Raw genomic sequence first — 18,863 nt, 5'->3', positions numbered from 1 at the left:
TGATTTTAAAAGAAGCAGGGTGGAGAGTTTCAGGTGAAACTCCAAAGTAGACAATATATTCCCAAACACCAGGGAAAAAACCTGGAAAGGCACTGAGAAAAACGTGTTTCTATTGTCAATTTGCCAACTATACTTTCATAGTGTTGTGCAACGGGAATTAATAAATTCAGCTCTTGAAGGGACGTAGAGGTAAGAAGTCAATTTGAGGTGAAAAGGAAGTTAAGGAACTTGGTAAACTACAACACTGCTTGTGGTTTAAAAAGGGGATGCTCAGTTTGGCTCAAGCAGTCCCCAGCAGCTGGGTGTCATTTGTTGAGCTATGCCAGCATAGCTGTCTCCATGGCTGTGGGAAGAACCGGATCAGGTCCTGATTTAGCTGGGGAAAACAATTTTTTCATGCTTTCCCCCCGGGATTTTTAATGCATTGGAGTTTCAGTCCATCTCTCACTAGATAGGTGCCCCAACTGTTGTAGAGGAAGGGTGATGCAAATGTGAGAATAAGCTGAAAAGCAGAAAACCTATAAACTGAACTACTGCTGAACAAATTAGTATATGAAATTATATCCTTTGTCAAAGTACACCACAGACTGCACCATCTGTAGTTTCTTTAGAAAAAGAAAGATGTTAGATTTTCCTTAAGACTTGAAATGAGTAGATGATTCAGCCTTTTCTACTTGGCTTGTACTGGTCTTTGAAGATAAAGAGATTCTGTTGATGGAACAGACTTTTTGTCCAGGCAGGATCTGTGAATATTTCTCTGGGCGCTTGATATCGCTGATGTATCCTGAAGCGTTCAGAAACATTAAAGAAAGCTTTTTATCACCTAGCTCCTGCTTGTTTGTTTATAGCATCTGTCCCCCTGTCTGGACAGTGCTGTTTTAGCAAGGAAGTGGTGGTCGTGACTTCTTGGAGTAAATTAATTTTATAGCGTAAAAGATACCTTTCCCCCTGGGTACATACCTTTAACTTGCCAGCGTCCATCAGCATGGTGGCTACTTCAGTAGGGGACTCAGAGGGGATTTCCTTGGTGAACATTCCTAATGGCTTGGTAGCTCACCATTTCTTTCTTGAAAGCCTTTGGTCTACTAAGGTTGCATTTTTTCCTGGTAAAAAGTATATATAAGTAATAAAACCAACCGTGTCAGCTGCTTTGCAGGTGATTGCCTTCAGCTTTCTTGCATGTATAGATTATAAAAAGCACCGGAGCTTACTGGAGTAGGTCGGCTTCCCAGGTCACAAATGGCGACTTTTTGACTGAGAGTGAAAAGCTGGAGGTTGTGAGAACAGATTTTACTATGAAATTCTGCTTGTAGAATAACAAAGCCAAATTACAACAACTGGTCTCTGCCACTTCATTTCCCTTCTGTCCCATCTCAGTCTTCCATAAGCAGTGGATGAGCAGTGAGCACAAACAGTGAGATGATTTGTTTCTGAGGGTGACAGCACAAGAAGGAATGAGGAGGGGGCACCAGCAGAAGGGCTGCAGAGTGACAGTATGAAGTCAGCCACTGCAGCATGGTGTGAATATCTAATAATACTCTGTTCGAGACCAGTTAATACAGGAGACTAAGCAGGTGGAGGTTCCAAGTTTTTGTTTCTTCTGCATTTCAGTACCAAATAGTTCCAATTGGTAAGTGGCTGTAGTGTTGTAGTCCTGAGCTGTAGCCTTGAGCTAACAAAACCAAAGGAGATAAGGATGAAAACAACAATAAGGAAGTGGCTGAAGGAACGTTTCAGAGTGACTCATAGTAACCTTTTGCTTATTAAGGGTCATTAGATGAAAGGGTATGAAAATAGGGGAATTGGTTGAGGTGCCCCCCCTGCTGGACATCTGTACCACAAGCTCAGTAGGAGGTAAGCTGGGCAAACTGGAAAAAACAATCAGAAGTAGCAAGGGAGATTGTTTCACAAGTTGACTGTGCATAAATAATAGTACCTAAGTCAGACGTGTGTGCTTTGCAGAAGCTTGCACACCTGGTTGTACAGAATGAATTAAAAGACCTTCATGTCTGTTGCAGCTGCTTATTGGCTAGGTGTACTGGACGTGAACCTAGGGATAACAGTATGATCAAAAGATGGTTTTTATATTTTTGGTTTTTGCTTGTTTATTTTTAATGCTTAGATTATTGTGACTTGTACTGAGAAATGACAGATCTTAGGGAAGGAAATATATTAGATGTAGCAAGCAGTAATGGTATCTAGCATCTTTACACAGCTGCCACTGGGTTGTCTAATTCCCAAAGTCTGTGAAAGGCTGCAGCATGCAAACATATGGGCTGCTTCCCTGGCTGCTTGGGAGCTGCAGTCATGGCTTAATAGGCATAAAAGCCTAACACCTGTCACAAAGAGGAGATGAGAGTGGAGGGACTTGTAACATTGGAAGTTTTAAAGTCAAAAAGTTTTCCAGATGAGCAATATGACAGATGTTTCTATTTTATTGATAACTTTATTATTAATTATCATTGCAGTTAGGTGTTTTGCATTAAGAATAATATAAATTCACATCTGTGGATAGCTCTTGGAGATATACTCCAACCAAAATAGTACATCCATTGCATCATTATACACTTAAACGTGAGGACCTAATGATTGCTAAAAAGAAGAACTAAGAAAGACAACCTCTGTAATGCTTTCTGCTTCTGTCTTTTATAAGTCAGTTTGCATTATGTATTAACTATAGAGTAGATTGTAAACAAATTTATCATCTTCTGTATGACCACAGCGAAGGCAATACTGTGCTGTTCTAAGTACGTGAATCTTTTCGTGTAACCTTCAAAGAGGGCGCTTGCTTGCTGAATCTGATGCAGATCAACTGTTCTTGCGGTCTCAATATATCATACATGGTCTCTTTGTGTTTTGGGTGACTTTCACAAGTTCAGATGGCAAACAACTTCAATGTTTTGACATAATGAGATGGATGAGATCTCATTGCAATTTCCCTACTCTAACTAGTTTGGTGGAATCTTTGGAAGAAGTTTGTTTCGTTTTGAGACCTCCTCAGAACTGGATAAATGTTGATTGTTCTTAATTCTTGATTCAGAATTCCATAATCTGAAGTGTAGTTATCATTGAAATAATTTCCTGCTTCACTGACCATTTTTACAGACAAATTCACTGTACTGTACACAATTCAAAATTTCTCTATCCTTCACTTCTGTTAATACTTTTTAATTGGTTTCATGCTGTATAGAGATTCATGAGGAATACAAACATCTTTGCCTATAAAGCACGGATCTAATATACAATTTGAAAGCCTTATAACACAGTCTTGATCATCAGCAAAAAGTCACAGATGAATGTCGTCTTTCTCTTTTACATTTCTTGCATTTATCAGAATGCACAGTTTGTACATTTGCTGCATGCCTCTGTTCCTTTGGATGCAATACTTGCCTATGCAAAAACGAAGTGCTTCTATCCAAGTTGACAAGCTAAAATCTTGAGTAAATTTTGGTGTGATTTACAGAAACATACTTACTTTCCTTCTCTCAATTTCGTGATAAAGTTCTGATGTTTTTTCTCCTTGTTCTTTCTTTTTTCTTTTTAATTTCCAGTGTTCTATTTAGGTGAGTGCTTTTAATTTTTTGAGCCTTTTCTGTTCCTCCAAGAATATTTGTCCATTGTTTTAAGAAACAGACTTGGAGTGCTTTTCAAAGCTTTTGTTAAGTGCTATCACATATATATAAATTTATTTTGCATTTCTGTGAAACTTCCATCCATGTGAAATAAAGCCATTCTGCAGATATGTCAGGTAACATTTGTTGCAGCTTTTATTTGCTGTATTACGTTGTTGAGCTTGTTTGGCTTAAGAAGCAGAAGCAGACAGATCCTACGTCATGTGATGGCTGTCCTTTATCCTTGATTTTTTGTGCTCACCCCCTCGCTTTCCCACCCCCCTCCAAAGAAATCCAAATAATGAATGATCTGTCTTCACTTCTAGGTCCTACGTTGCCTCGACAGAATTCGCAGCTTCCCTCTCAAGTACAGAATGGTCCATCACAAGAAGAATTGGACATCCAGAGAAGGTATGGTACTGTAAGAGAACAAATTGTTCTATTAAAGAATTCAGTAACTCGTCACTGATGATGAGAAAGTAAATGTCAAGGACTTAAAATTACTAAAAAATTACTTAAAATTGTTGCATTAGGGCAGCGTTTATATGGTTGCAATTTTCAGTAATGCAGCTTTACTGTGTAAAAACTTTGTTGCTTGGTTCCTTCTTCTTAATCTCCACCCGTCCTCAGATTGCAAGGATTGCTCTTACTGGCTTGTCATGAAAGAATTGAAATTCAAATTGGAAATGGAAGACTTCACTGCTGTCATTTTCAGCCAGACTAATTACTTTTCCAGCGACTGTTAGAACTTCAGTTTTTGAGACATGTTTATAAAGAGGAAATCAGTAAGCAAGGAAGGAACTTTTAACCTTTGAAAATAGAAAATAAGTCGTCTAGTGGAACGTCAATTTTTCTTACTGGATGTGGATCAAAATATCTAAATCAAAATACTGTGTGGGATAGCTTGTTCCCCTTTCTTCTATCTTAATTCATTACCCAAAAAAAGAAACAAACAAACAAAAAAGAAACACCCCACAATCTTTATTTTCTGCTTCCGGTGTATAAACTTACAGAACCTTTTGTAGTTTAATTTTCGACTATAGCAATATTAGTTATAGCTGTGCTGCCCTCAGGGAGAAGACTGTTCCTCTGGCCAGTTGGCACTCCCCCTAATGTAGCTGTTGTCTGTTCAACTAGAGGCCACTGGATCCTGTCCCCTGTAGCATTTTTAACATGTTCATTTTTTTCCACAGTTCATTTTAATAATTAGTATGTATCAATCATGTGGCCGAGTTCTGGGAAAAAAACTTCCTAGCTGCCATAGTCCTTTTTTCCTCCTTTTTTTCTTTTTTCTTTTCTTTTTTTTTTTTTTTTTTTTTTTTTTTCAGGAGTTGGACTTCATGATCCTTATGTGTCCTTTCCAACTCAGGATATTCTATAATTTTTATTGCATTGCAATATGGGTTAGTGCAGTATGTGAAGTGTCTGGGACTAGGGTATGTGAAAAGGCAAAGTCCTCTAGGTTGGTGGTATGAGACTGGGTTGACTGAAAAATAGACCTTGGTCTGCCTTAACCATGCTGTCTATGAAGCAATCCTGAGTTATTTTACCATCAAGTTACTCCCAGGAGATTAGCTGTTCCCTTCCAGAAGGGATGCTGGGAGCAGTTTAGGTCATGTGCAGTACGGATGCAGGGAACAGGGTCCTTGAATAAATAGGAAGTCACCCAGTTTGACACTGCAAATACACATAATGGTTTTCAGTGGTAACTGAAAAACTAAATTAGCATGCTGGATCTAACTGGCAATGGCACTGAAGATATTTCTATTTAATATTTTTAATTTTGCTTCTTTATGTAGAGGTGATCAGAAACAGATTCCTAATTTGGAAATGATTCATATTATATATTTGATTAATTAGCTACACACGTGTAACAAAGTATTGACATTAAAATTGGTCATGCTTGTCTTCTTCCTAGAATATACGACACTCGTTTAATGTGAGCAGGGATCACTATCTGAAATTTACCTTGTTCAAAAATGAATATCAAGAAGCCCATTACAAATCTGTGTTTAATGTGTTTACTTCTAAACCTGCTGTCTTGATAAAGGTCTCTTTTTATGTCACTTTAATTTTTGACAGATTGACAGATTTTAAAATGTTGTTTTGATGAGCTTTTTCTGTTCCACAGTAATTTATTTTTTTTTAAATTCCTCTTCTGTTCCTTTAGAAAGCTGTATTAATTGAAATTTATAATGCTGAAATACTCTTACAGAAGCATTGTAGATGGATGTCTCCAGAAAGAAAAGCTGCCCAATATTAAGAGCCCCAAAAGTCTCTTGAAACTTTATGCAAGAAGGCTGTATTATTAGATACATCCTTATGGCTTCACTTCTCATTTTATCAGTGTGCTGTACTTGTTTTCATCTAATATAACGTCCTCTTTGAAGTCTGGTCCTGTTTTTGATTTTTATTTTTTATTTTCCTCAAGAAAAAGGATAGGGAACTGGCATTCCAGTATTTACTCATGCTGATAGCCACATTGTAGAAAAAATTGTTGTGTCATCAAGTCGAAGACAAACATACGATTTTGTTAAACCATTTCACGAATGACTCTGCAGTCTCCATGTATTACAGTAAGCATGTAGTTATAATACAGTTCAGTTCTAGTTTAGAGCTTGTGCACTGTAGAACTTAAAAGACACTTAATGCATAAGCTCTAAGCTTCCAGACTATAATAGCAATAGCCTTACTACCATAACGTAGAGAGTAGTAAATAGTTGGGAATAAAGAGGTTTATGTATGCCTTACTTTTAGCAGATCTGTAGGTGACATTTCCAGTCTCGGTAAAGATGGTGTGGGCAGAATTAAGTTCTGTAGGAAGTAGTAAGACGAGGTAGTGCAGGAGAAGGGAATGAATAAATGTTATTGTGTAAAAAGGAGCATGGAATTGTGATTTCAAGAGAAATGTAGGCTTTGTGGAGTCTATTGCTTGTGAAATGTGTGTCTGTTGGTGTGAGGGTTTCTGTTTAAGATGTGGCTTAGTAATAGCTGTCTTAAATGCTGTGGTCTCATATCCCTCCCATTAAGTATACCCGAATTCAGCACTGTTTGACCAACTCCACTGTAAAGGAGTTTATGAAAATATGTTTTCAGTGATTCTAAGTCCACAGACAAAAATCTGCTTAGATGTCAAGTTGGTAATGGGATCCTGTGGAGGTCATCTACTCCAACCTTTTGCTTGAAGTAGGGCTAATTTCAGATTTACAGGGCTTGCAGCTTCAGGGCTTTTGCAGGCACTAATATTTCCTCACAAACATTTTGCCAAAGGAGTGCTCAGTGAAGAATGGCATATTAAAGGGATCTTCAAGTGACCTGATGCTTTTGTAACCATTGTTCAACAATCTTGTGGAAACAGTGAATAGAAGAATTATTTTGATCATTATCAACAAAAGTGTCTCTCTTTTTGTTCAACGTTTTTTCCATTTTAGAAAGCATTTAGATGCTTTATGTTTTGAATAAAAGGGCTAAAGTAGTGCTTTTACTTCATTTTGCTGCACATGAACGTTTGCATTATTTATTGTGCATTGAATAACAGTTTATAAAGCCATTAGATATTGCAGATATGCAATGTAAAACACTGAGGTTTTTATGAGACCAAGATTACAGATTGGGTGGTCGATGAAATCATTTAATTTGGTGAATTGATAAATTCATTACTTTCTTTTTAAAAACCTTAATGCAGGCTGTGTGCTTTCCCTATAAAAATAACTATGGGAGTATTTGAAGATAACTGTTAACTTCCATTAACTTGCTCTGATTTAAATACATCAATATTAAACTTTAAAACACTTCAGCTTTGATTTTGGATCCTCAAAAGTAAAGTCTTTCTATTTTCATAGGAGATATTTTTCATTATGTCAGTGTTAGGCAATGTATAGAAATTCTACTGGTTATTAGGAAGAGAGCTACTTCACTTCACATAGGTATTTGTTAATAACTTCAGAGTTACTTAGCATTTTAAAATATATTATTAGTTCATAGCATGCCTCTGTGCTAGTCATGAATATAAATTTACCTTCTCTTCCAGCCGTGGTAAATATATTGTCAGGAATATGAGTCAGAGAGTCGGTATCTAATATGATACTGAGGAATTTATTGAGTTAATATTTATAAATAACTTCAAAGTCATCACTGCTTCATAAATAAAGAGTCCAAGAACAGCAGAAAGCATAAGTGTATAGATTAGGAGTAATGAAGGTATACAAGCCACCTGTTGTCTTTCAGGGACATAATGGACCAAAAGTTGACCGATTTCTGTCGTAAGTAATCAAAAATGTTAGAGGTTCTCAAAACTCAGTACCAGAATACTTGTATTTTCTGTCATTATTAAATACTTGCTGTTTGCTTACAGTTTTAGATTATATCATAGATTGGTGCAGTACTATTAAACAAAGAGAACTTGGTGCGTGACTACTAGAAAGTAGTATTGATATGGCTTTGTTTTCGTAACATCTTTTGGGAGGCTTATTAGCAGTGGTTAGTAGAAGTTTGGATACTGACAAGGTTAATGTTTTTTTTTTTTTATCCTTTGTAAAATGTGTTCCTTTATTTCTTCTGATAATTTAAAAGTATTTTTGCTGAGGTTTTGCTAATCTTAATCCTTTTAAGGTGGATACAAATTTATATTTTTGGGGAAAATTAGTATTTATTTCATGTATAATACGTGAGTTTTTTAAAAACGTGTGATTTCTGATTCCTGATTTTTAAAAACACTTGGAAATACTGAAAGGAAAAAAGTGCATCCTACAATTAATAGTAATGTATTTACATTAGTACTAATGTAGTTATAAGGGAAAGAGTTTTTATGCCCATCATGTTTTGTCCCTGATAGCCTGGCTTCTACTGGTTTTGGTATAACCCATGACCTTTCCCTAGTTAGTAGCCAGATGTACTACTTCCAATTCTCTTTGCTTTTAAGTCATTTCATCTATCTGACAGGTTATTTTGAGGAAGTAGTATTTCTTCAAAGGCATACAAATTGATTAGATTATGACTAAATTGTTATAAGCTGAGATAGACATGTGAATAAGATATAGTAGTTAGCTTTTGGTTTAGGTTATAAATAATCAGTAGAATACTGCTATTACAAAGTCTATGTGAAGTTTGCATTCCAGAGACATGATCTAGGTGGACTTAAAATTGGGTGGTTTTTATTTTTTTTTTGTTTTGTTTTGGTTTTGGTTTGTGTTTTTTTTTTTTTTTTTTTTTTTTTTTTTTAAATGCATAAGCTAAGGCTTTCCAGCCATCCAAAGTTACAGTTTAGTTTTCAAGTAGAGCTTGTTGAGGTGGTTTCATGGGACAGCCTGAGGCTATTTGGATCTTTCTTACCTATGCATTGCATAGCAGGAAGGGAGAGAAAAAGAGATTGAAACAAAAAGACCCATCAGCATTGTTTATCGCACCCTAAAGACTTGATTTTTCTTGCCCTCGGAGTTTCTGGAAAACAAAGTTCTGGCGTAATGACTATTTTTAGTGCCTGTCTCATTTTTTTAATTCAGTTTCTTCCTGTTCACAGCAAAGTTTTCCTTAGTTCTGTAAAGTTCAGCTTTCAAAGATTTTACTGATTTTATGTGGAGGTAACGGGTGTAGGCTGGTTACAGTACTGAACAGCTATAGATGTTGGACAACATCGACTTGTTTTGCAGACTGAGGAGAGATCTCTTGCATTAGGCAGTCTTTTAACTACATTGGCAAAATTACTGCCTTAATCACTGCAATTGAATATGTGTGTTGTTGTAAGGATGATTCTGACAATTATGTTAAAATGTCTCTGAAATCTTTCTGCAAAATCTTGTTCAGTTCTTTTTATAGTGCAAAACATGAAATTGAGATTAGAAAATGGTCTATGTTTTTCCATATTTTTAGTTATTGTGGTTCCCTTTCCTGAAACTTCTATTCTGATTGTACTAATGACAATCTTTAGTAGTGAGCTCTCCCAAGAGATGAAAAAAACTTTGAGAATCAAAAAGCTGTGTTTTAGCTGGCTAGAATCATGCATCTTATCTGACTGTTAAAAAACAAATAGAGAAAATATATATAAAAAAAAAGAAAAAAAAAAATAGGGTTGTGTATAGCTTTTCCTGATATTTTTTTGTGGGAAATTCCTTTCTTCCAGTCAACCTAGTGGCAACAAATGCTTAAAGAACAATAACAACAAACACCCAACTTCTTGACCCTAGGAAATTCTGTTTCATTTGCATGGTTATTTACTTGATTTCTTCCTCTCCACATCTTCCCCTGCTCTGCTTTCCTTCACAATGACTGCTAAGGGCTGGAAACCCTGCCAGCTCCCAGCAGGGTTTCCATGTCTGCTGCACCCTATTTTTTAATTTTTTTTTTTATGATCATGTCTAGTTTTCCCCTGAAGTTTTTTCAACTCCCGTTTTAATGAGACTTCAGTGCGTGTAGTCAGCAAGTGTGTAGAGTATGTACATGTATAAAGTATGCACTTTGCTTCTGTAAAATTTGGATAAATACTAGCCGACTAGTTTATGTGAAAGATCTAATGTGTGTTTTTTGATGGGGATTTATGATATTGCCATTTCACTCTTCTTTTATTCACTGCTTCAAGTATAAAATACCATGCAAAGAACAAATATAACTCCATATCCCAAACTCACAAGATTGCATCAGTGAGAGAATTATCAGCAATAGCTTTCTATTCCTACCTCTTGAAAGCTGTCTTTCCTACTAACCAATTTAATATTGTGAAACTGGGTATATGAGTCTTTTTACTGTAAATATAATACACCTGTTATCCAGCTCCAAAAAATAAAGTGTATGGTTCAGAATTGTATGTAGGCACAAATGCCATGTTTTCGTTCTTACAGTTGCAAAGACTGTTCATTGTTTTATCTTTTTGTCCTCTAACAGTTATTTGATATTCTTGGTTTTAACTTTGCAGCTTAGTCTTTTCTTTTTTTTTTTCCATGATTGTAGACAGTTGCAAGAGCAACAAAGGCAGAAAGAGCTGGAACGAGAAAGGCTGGATCGTGAACGAATGGAACGGGAGAGACTGGAGAGAGAAAGGCTAGAAAGGGAGAGACTTGAAAGAGAGCGCCTAGAACAGGAACAACTGGAGCGAGAACGGCAAGAAAGGGAACGGCAAGAGCGCCTAGAAAGGGAGAGACAGGAAAAGGAGAGGCAGGATCGAGAAAGACTTGAACGACTTGAACGGGAAAGGCAAGAAAGAGAACGGCAAGAGCAGTTGGAAAGGGAACAATTGGAATGGGAAAGAGAGAGAAGAATTTCAAATGCTGGTAAGAATTTCAAAACCAAGTGTGTTCAAGTACCATACTCTGTGTTTGGGTAATGGCGTGGGAGGCGACAAACAAGGGCAGGGAGTATAGCTGTGCAAGAGCAGTCAGTATATAACTTGTGGGGTGGAATTTCTTTCTTTCTTATGGCAAGAAGTCCAAGATTACTTTCCTGTCATAATTTTCCACTAACCCTGAAATAAAACATGTAAAAATACGTTTGCTCCATTGCTTTACTTCCTGATTGCATGAAGAACTTGAATCATATTGGGCACCTCCAGCATTGGTTAATGTATGATGAGTTAAAATTTCTAAATATTTTGTTGTTGTATGCTCTATTAAACTTATTCTCATCAGATAATTTGACAAAACTAGCTTGAATATGTTTACATAGAGGGTATGTATCTAAGGTGAAGTCATAGTGTGAGAAATGCCTTTCAGTATGAACTTCTGCTTCACTTATGATCGTAGTAAATTACAGTGAAAAGTGTTATATGAATTTGTAGATAAGATAATACACTGCCTTTAGAAGTGTGTCCAGTGATAATTAGAAGCTCTTTCCCTTAGATAATGTAATGGAACATTAATCAAGCACTTTGTCCTTTAGTAACAAACTCAATTTAAATAAGAAGTCATCTTGTGGTAAAAGTCAGAGTATGCTGTGTAACAAACTAGTTACTGTAGAAGAGGATTTTATTTGTAGATTTATTCCAACTACTGTGAAGTTTGTGATGGAGCTTACTCTAGTACTCTAGGGAAAAGAGATAATATTTACATGCTGCCTGCGTTAACAATTCTTCTAATAAAATTTGTACCAAATGTTAAGATCACTACACTTGCTTGCAATTTGCAACAAAACAAGAAGATAAAAGCTGATAAGACTGATTAATCAACCCTGTATCTAACCATCTCACAGATGGGATTTGAGAAAACTTGTCCTAGAACGTATTTGTAAATTCAAATGTTGGCACAAAAATGGTTGGTAAAATTAAGCAGCTGTTGATAATGTATAAAACTTTCCTAACAGTATTTTCACTTGTGCCTAATCCTCTGGTACTAACTGTAGTCTACATTTATACATTTTGTTTGAATGCTGGTTTTGTTGCTTCATTAGCTCCCTTTTTCTCTTTCTCCTTTTTTTATCCTGCCTTTGCTGCTGCTTTCCATCTTCTGTCCAGCTCCATCTTTCGACAACTCCCCGTATAGCACTCCACTTCCTGAATACTCCAGTTGCCAGCCTCCTTCAGCACCTCCTCCATCATATGCAAAAGCAGTCTCAGCACCAATGTCAGAGTCCACATCGGAGTATGCTGTAGTGACTTCTGCACCACCGACTTCCACTCCCCCTACACCGCCTCTAAGGCACTCTGCATCACGTTTTGCTACATCTTTAGGCTCAGCTTTCCACCCTGTTCTTCCCCATTATGCTACGGTTCCTCGTCCACTCAACAAAAGTTCTCGGCCCCCTTCTCCTGTGAATGCCCCAGCGACGTTGCCTCCAAATACAAAGCCTGTTGCTTGGTCTGCGCCCAGTTTCGCTCCCCTTCCCCCATCACCTCCGGTAATGATAAGCAGTCCACCAGGCAAAGCTACTGGTCCAAGACCTGTCCTCCCAGTGTCAGCTTCTAATCCAGTGACCCAAATGCCTACATCTCCCACAGCTCCTAATGGGCTTTCTGAAAATGTGACTTATCCAGCTCCTTCGCCTACCTCAGGTCCAACTCCACCTCCGCCACCTCCTCCCCCCCCACTGCCTTCCTTTCCACCTCTGTCACTCTCTGGACCTCAAGCTTCTCCTTCTCCAAACTCCCCTAATGCCTCGACTCCCTCATCCAAGCCTAGTGTTCTCCCTTCTCCCTCTGCAGCTACCCCTGCCTCTGTTGAGAACTCTCTAAACTCTGTGCTGGGAGACTCCTCTGCTTCTGAGCCAGTCTTGCAGGCAGCCTCTCAGCCGATTGAACCTACGACCCAGCAGGGTAAGGCTTTCTGTTATTGCTACTAATTCACTAATCAGTAATGCAGTCAAAAACAATTTGTATCAAAGCCCTTAACTGCTCCGAAGAATTAACAAAACGCTTCAAAAGTTGCAGTGATCTTAATACCACAACGAAATACCATCTGGAAACTGGTAAGGGAGAAGAGCCAGAGTTCTGTGGTCTGTCATAAATAAAATTCTGGTTTCTTAAGCTCTCATCTGTTGAGAACAGCTTGTCAAATACTGGCTTGGTAAATCTTGCACTGTTTGTTTATTGGGACCATTGTATTAATAGGCAGCATCGTTAGTTTCCTGATGGCAGGTGAAGCAGGAGTACGTGTATGTGGCTTTAGACATATGACCTTAAGTGAGGAATAATTTGAACCACTTTGATACTCACAATGTAGCTTAAAATTTAGAAGGTGGTGTATAACAATTACAGCATTTCTTTCTGGGCAGTGTTCATATTGAGGTGTGTGCTGTATGCGCACGCACCTAAGGTGATTGATTGGTCTTTCTGTGGTATTCTACCAGAATAGATTAAAAGGTTTCATTATTAAAAAAAGACAAAGTTAGTTTAAGCAGATGACAGTCTTAATGGACACTCTACCAATGTGATATAAACATGTTTTAAATGGATGTAAATGTCTTTGTTAACCTGAATCCTGTTTTATAGTGACTTAATAGATTTAGGTCTTATATACATAAGACTGCAGTAGCTTAGCTAAGGGTTTGGGTAGAGGGGATCCAGGGCGATAAGTAGAATGTAGCTTCATCACACAAACCATGCAGAGTAGATCCTATTTACAGATGTGTTGCATTAAATTGTGAGCTGCTCTGTGATTGAGTAGAAATAGGGTGAGTGGTCTTGTGTTTTTTTATGGAATAAAAGCATGCATTTGGATGGTGAGTAATCACTAGAGAGTTTAAAATGCTTTTGAACTTACTCAAGGGTTAGCATGATAGGAAACCAGGGAGGCTCTCGAATGAAATTCCTGCCTTTAGAGATGGCTTAAGGTGGTTGCTGACTTCCACTAGCTTATGTCAGTTCTGTAGTCAAGCAAGGGAATGGAGTTGATATGTGGGGCTGTTCTCTTAATCGTAATTCCTGAAATTGTTCCCATAATATAAACACTTTGGCAGCTGCATTAAACATCAGGATATTATTTCTTTAAAACAAATTTTGTACTGCATATCTGTACTGTAAAAGGTTAAAGGAATCATAAATAAATGGAAGAGCTTGTCCTCGTCAGGTTGAAATGTCAGTCTTCTAACTCACTAATTACTGTCTGTGTTTAATTATTAAAGTTGATTCCTGGGATGTTTTTTAGAGGAAAGACTTTTATTCAGGCTTAGAAGTCGGTGTTGGAACTAAAACACTTCCAGGTTGCAGATGCTTGGGTGGTGTGTTAAATGCTCATCGATACAATGAGTACTTCTTACTTCGCGCCATTTTGATAAGTAATTTTTTTTCTTCTGCAGTTTGATACTTGTACATTACTCTAAAAGCGTTGCTTGCTTCCCTTCTGAAGGTTCTTGGCTGCAGCACAAAACCTAACTGGAGGGTTATTGTATTTAAATGGCTCTGAAATTCTGATCTCTTACAGCGTACTATATAATACTTCTAGTGCATTTAATAAGGATGTTCTCCCCTGCTGAAACTTGGAGTGTTCTCTTGCCTACAAAAAGGATACTTCCCAGTATTAACTTATACACAGAGAAAATGAACCTGTGTTTCGAGAGAATAAGACCTTTCCTTTCAAAATCCTTAATATAGTCTCTTTTTTTCTCTTTGATACTAGGTGTTGTCCAAGGACCACCTGCACCTCCTCCCCCACCCCCGTTGCCCCCTGGCCCAGCTCAGTCTTCGGCAGCAGCCCCACCTCCTCCAGGCCCACCACCACCACCTCCACTTCCACCTTCAGGGCCTCCGCCACCACCGCCACCACCTCCTCTTCCTAGCCAAGTACCTGCTGTTCCCCTCCCACCTCCTGCTCCCCCCCTTCCTGCCTCTGGATTTTCCGTCGGATTTATGTCTGAAGAAAATCGCCCTCTAACTGGACTAGCAGCTGCACTTGCTGGAGCCAAACTTAGGAAAGTGTCACGGGTAAATGCAACTGTTATGTTTTTGTTATTTTTTTCTGATTTCTATTTCTAAATTCTGTGTTCCTGAACTGGCTGTAGTTTTTGTTTCAGATTAATAGCCCTGTAAAATACATCTTGGATAGCTGTAATTCATTATTTAAAAAGTTATAGGTGGTGCTGCAGTCTTTATACAACTGTTTCTTTCTACTATGTGAACTTTGCTTATTTCATTGTCAGCTATAATTGTTTGCATGTACACTGTTACTTTTGTGTATTGCAAAGGGTGAAGACTCCTCCAGTTCAAGTGGAGGAGGAGGGTCTGCTCCATCTAAAACAGACGGTGGCCGTGGAAATGGGCCACTTCCCCTGGGAGGTAGTGGCTTGATGGAAGAAATGAGTGCCCTGCTGGCCAGGAGGTAAGTAGCTGTTGCTGTGCTGTAGCTGCTCTTAGAGGTAAGATTCTCGGTGTCTGTTTTCAGCTGGCTAAGGATCAAACAAACATATGCTTGCTCATGTGGTTGCTCTGTGAAGTTGATAACGTTTTATGAATAGCCGTTTTTACTCAAGTATAATGAAGTACTTTTCTTTTCTGTAAGTCTTTGTGCAGCGGTAGGGAATATAAACTTCAAAAGGATAAGGAAACCCAAAATCACTTGGAAAAGAGGGCTTTGGCCCTGAAAGCATTCTGAAAGTACTTTAACACTAATATTTAGTTATCTAAATAACAAGCTTTATGTATCCTTAATTACAGTGAAGAGCAGTCTTTCATCTTAAAGCCATAATGATCTTGGTAACTTTTGTCTCTGCCTGTAGGAGAAGAATTGCTGAAAAGGGATCAACAGAACAAGACCAGAAAGAAGACAAGACCGTGAGTTGAGAAATCTTATCTATGTCAAGTTACTCAATACTTGAAAAAGATTCTAATGATGTCATGGAAATTATTTATACTTTACCATACTTATATGCATATCTTCTGTTTTGAGAAGGTTTTACTGTTCGTTCACTTTCTGCATAAAATCGAACAGAGCTATTAAATCTCTGTTTAAAAAAAAAAAAGAATTAAATATTTGAATGGTTGAGATTCATGTACTAAGTTCACAAGAGTCAAAGGTGTGTTTTTTCTCTCTGCCCCTCACCCCTGCCTTTATTCTTCCTTCCTTTCTCTTCCCTGTTAATCAGGAAGAATCAGAGTCTTCAACTTCTAAGGCTTCTTCAACAAGCACACCTGGTAAGTAGCATAGGTTTGTGAACTCTGACTCTAATGCTAAAATATAATGATGAATCTCAATAAGCTTGTTAAATTTTGGAGTCTGGCTCTTAGCCCTTGATTACAACCTGACATTTTACTGTAGAATGGTTCTGGTTCTGAGATGTTTCAGAAGGCAGCAGATAAAAACATCTACTGAAGCACTCTACCAAATGCAGTATCCTCTGGTGTCGAACCTGTGGGGCTGATTCATGGAAACAGCAGGCAGTGAATGTGAAAGCAAGCTGTCTTTGTCATTACAGGACGTGAGCTGGTGCGGTAGTTTGTTTCCCTCAAGTCAGACATAGAAAACTGTCGGTCAGATGTAAACAGTTATCACTTAGCTCAGGAAGGATTCGCTTGTGTCTCTCCTAAATCAACAGGAGTGCCCGGTGCAGAAATTCTTTAAGCATTAATTCCTCTGCTGATGTATGCCTGTGGTGGAGTTAGGAGCTGTGCAGTATGCACTTCTGCTGCAGTCAGTAAGGAAAGCTTTTGTATCACCAGTTCTGTAGTTGGTCAGCATGTATTATCAGCATGCATGTGTATTCATACTGTAAATACTTGTATTACAAAATCTGGCTGACACTTGAGACTGTTTTTTTCTTGTACTTGAGTAGTACCTTCCTGCATGTTAGCTTCCTAGGCCCCCTCTCACCTTGTGCATAGCAGGGACAATGTGCAGTTTGTCATCCCAAGAGATGCTGCTTCTCTTCCGGAAGCAGAGGGGAAAAAGGAAAATGGCTGGGTACTGAGCACACCAATGTTCAGTATGTTTTAGCTTTCTCTGACTGCTTTCCCATATGTGTTTCTTCACTAAATGATTCAGCCACTTGAAGTTTTGCAGGCCTTACTGTTGAAAGACATTGCTATAGGGTGATCAAGTTCTGGGTAAACACTAGCTGTGGGATAAAAAGAGACAGGGAGCTAGGTGTGTCTTAATGGAAATAATGGAAAAGCTGTTACCATTGAGATACAGCAGGTCATTTAAAGAAATAGGATTGCAAGGCAATAAATCTTATCATTTTCCACCCTTTTTTTTTTCTTCAGAGTTTGCTTTGTTCTGTTAACATGGAGATGATGTGAGCGTTGGGTAAATGTCTGCTTTTTGGGATGCTTCTCTTATTAATATAGGACAAAAAGAGGGAAATCAAGAACAGTGGAAGGAAGTAAAGTAGTTTCTTTGGTGGCTGTGATGAGACGCTTCTTAGAACTTAAATGTCAAATGCACCTGGAGATGAGTCTTTCCTTAGAAGAGAGATTCCACCTCATTTCTTGATGATGTAAAATGTTTTGATAATGCTGTGCATCATCATTGGAGCATGTCATTAAAATGTTTAAGAGGAATATTCGGTATATTAAGTGTAGGCCAGGTCAAAAATTCAACAAATTATTGCAATAATGTACTAGGGTGCAAGTATAATAAGCAGGTGGTTTTCAAATGCGCTATTTTAGGGGCCTAGAAAAAACTTAGGCTATGAAGAGGTAGGTGGTGTTACTAGACAAGGATGAAATGCAGAAACTTTTGGTGAGATTCTCAGGAGTAAGGATCCTAAATATGTAGGGAGAAATACATCTTACCTTTTAGAACAACAGATATATTGTTACTATCCTATATTTAAATTTGAGGACTTTGCCATCTGTCTGTCCCCATTCCTTCGCATCAAAGTATTTGTCATGCTAAAGAAGTATTCTGTTCTCAGGAGAGGAGCCTTTGGAGAAAGGGTTGAACTATGCAGTTGGGGATTGGTGAGGGGATGAGAACCAATTCTCTGAAGTGATGCTATTCCAAGAATGGAAAAGCCTAGCTACATGGCTGCCAAAAGGTAGAGATCTAGTTAGGAGTAATATGTGGAAGGAAGGAAAAGTGTTTTCCTTGCTTGTTTGACTTGACAAGTTCAGGTGGAAACATCAGGGCTTTTAAGCGAGGAGTTGAATTATTACAATTATTATTAAAATACTGAATCTGATGTATAATAATACCAAAATGAAGGTGAATCCTTTCTTAGCCCTTTCAAATGAAGATGAATCCTTTCTTAGCCCTGTATGACACAGTCTGAGTGGTGTTCTTTTTTGAATTCAATGTTGTTGAATGAGAAATGAAGATTTGTGAGCTGTGGTGTTTCTTAGAGGCCCTATGTAGCATTGCTTTCTATAGATAGACATATATGTAGATATATATTGCTTTCTATAGATGGACGTCTGGTAGTTGTATCTGAATTATGCTGAGCAATCTGAGTAGTGGATCTGTCGTGTTCTTCTAGTGTTGTTTTGAGCAGGCTGCTAAAATATCAAACAATTAGTCTTTGTTCAGTTACAGGATATCAGTGCTTAGTCTAGTTGTGTAATTATATATAATTGCCATTAATATGATTGAAATTGTTATGCAGGGACTTGCTAGCATTTACGACTTACTTTGATGTTAAGTTTACCTTTGCTATGTGCTGTGAACTACCGGTGTTCCAGATTCTTTGTCAGGAGGAGTATGAGGTTGAAAGGGGAGACATTTCTTCTGTCTTAAGCTTGGGTCTCCTTGAGTTTATTTCAGCTCTGTTAAGAAGCTATGTTCTTTCTCTCCTCTTGTGCTTACAGGGAGAGCGATGGCACGATTGTGTAGACCTGCTAGTCCTTCTCTGCAGATTGTGTATTCCTTTTAGAGGAAGAAACACAGTTACATAAAGCTAAAT

The 18,863-nt window shown here is 38.0% G+C and overlaps 1 protein-coding gene across 9 annotated transcripts in view; it reads left to right on the top strand.

Moving 5' to 3' along the window:
• Positions 1–18,863, top strand: part of ENAH (ENAH actin regulator) — an 87,056-nt gene that overhangs the window by 54,837 nt on the left and 13,356 nt on the right. For 2 of the 9 annotated variants that reach the window (XM_082756568.1, XM_082756567.1), the window contains exons 4-10: positions 3,938–4,022; positions 10,554–10,873; positions 12,736–12,846; positions 14,648–14,952; positions 15,213–15,346; positions 15,744–15,798; positions 16,110–16,158. In XM_082756568.1, the coding sequence (XP_082612694.1) occupies positions 3,938–4,022; positions 10,554–10,873; positions 12,736–12,846; positions 14,648–14,952; positions 15,213–15,346; positions 15,744–15,798; positions 16,110–16,158 (1,059 nt within the window). Of the gene's footprint in view, positions 1–3,937; positions 4,023–7,795; positions 7,874–10,553; positions 10,874–12,048; positions 12,847–14,647; positions 14,953–15,212; positions 15,347–15,743; positions 15,799–16,109; positions 16,159–18,863 lie in introns of those variants that run through there. The other 7 variants (XM_082756563.1, XM_082756562.1, XM_082756566.1 and 4 more) reach the window with 4 other exon arrangements.

The sequence above is a fragment of the Aythya marila genome (assembly GCF_965140915.1).
Source record: "Aythya marila genome assembly, chromosome: 3".
Lineage (NCBI taxonomy): Eukaryota > Metazoa > Chordata > Aves > Anseriformes > Anatidae > Aythya > Aythya marila.
This window is presented reverse-complemented; position numbering and strand designations above follow the sequence as displayed.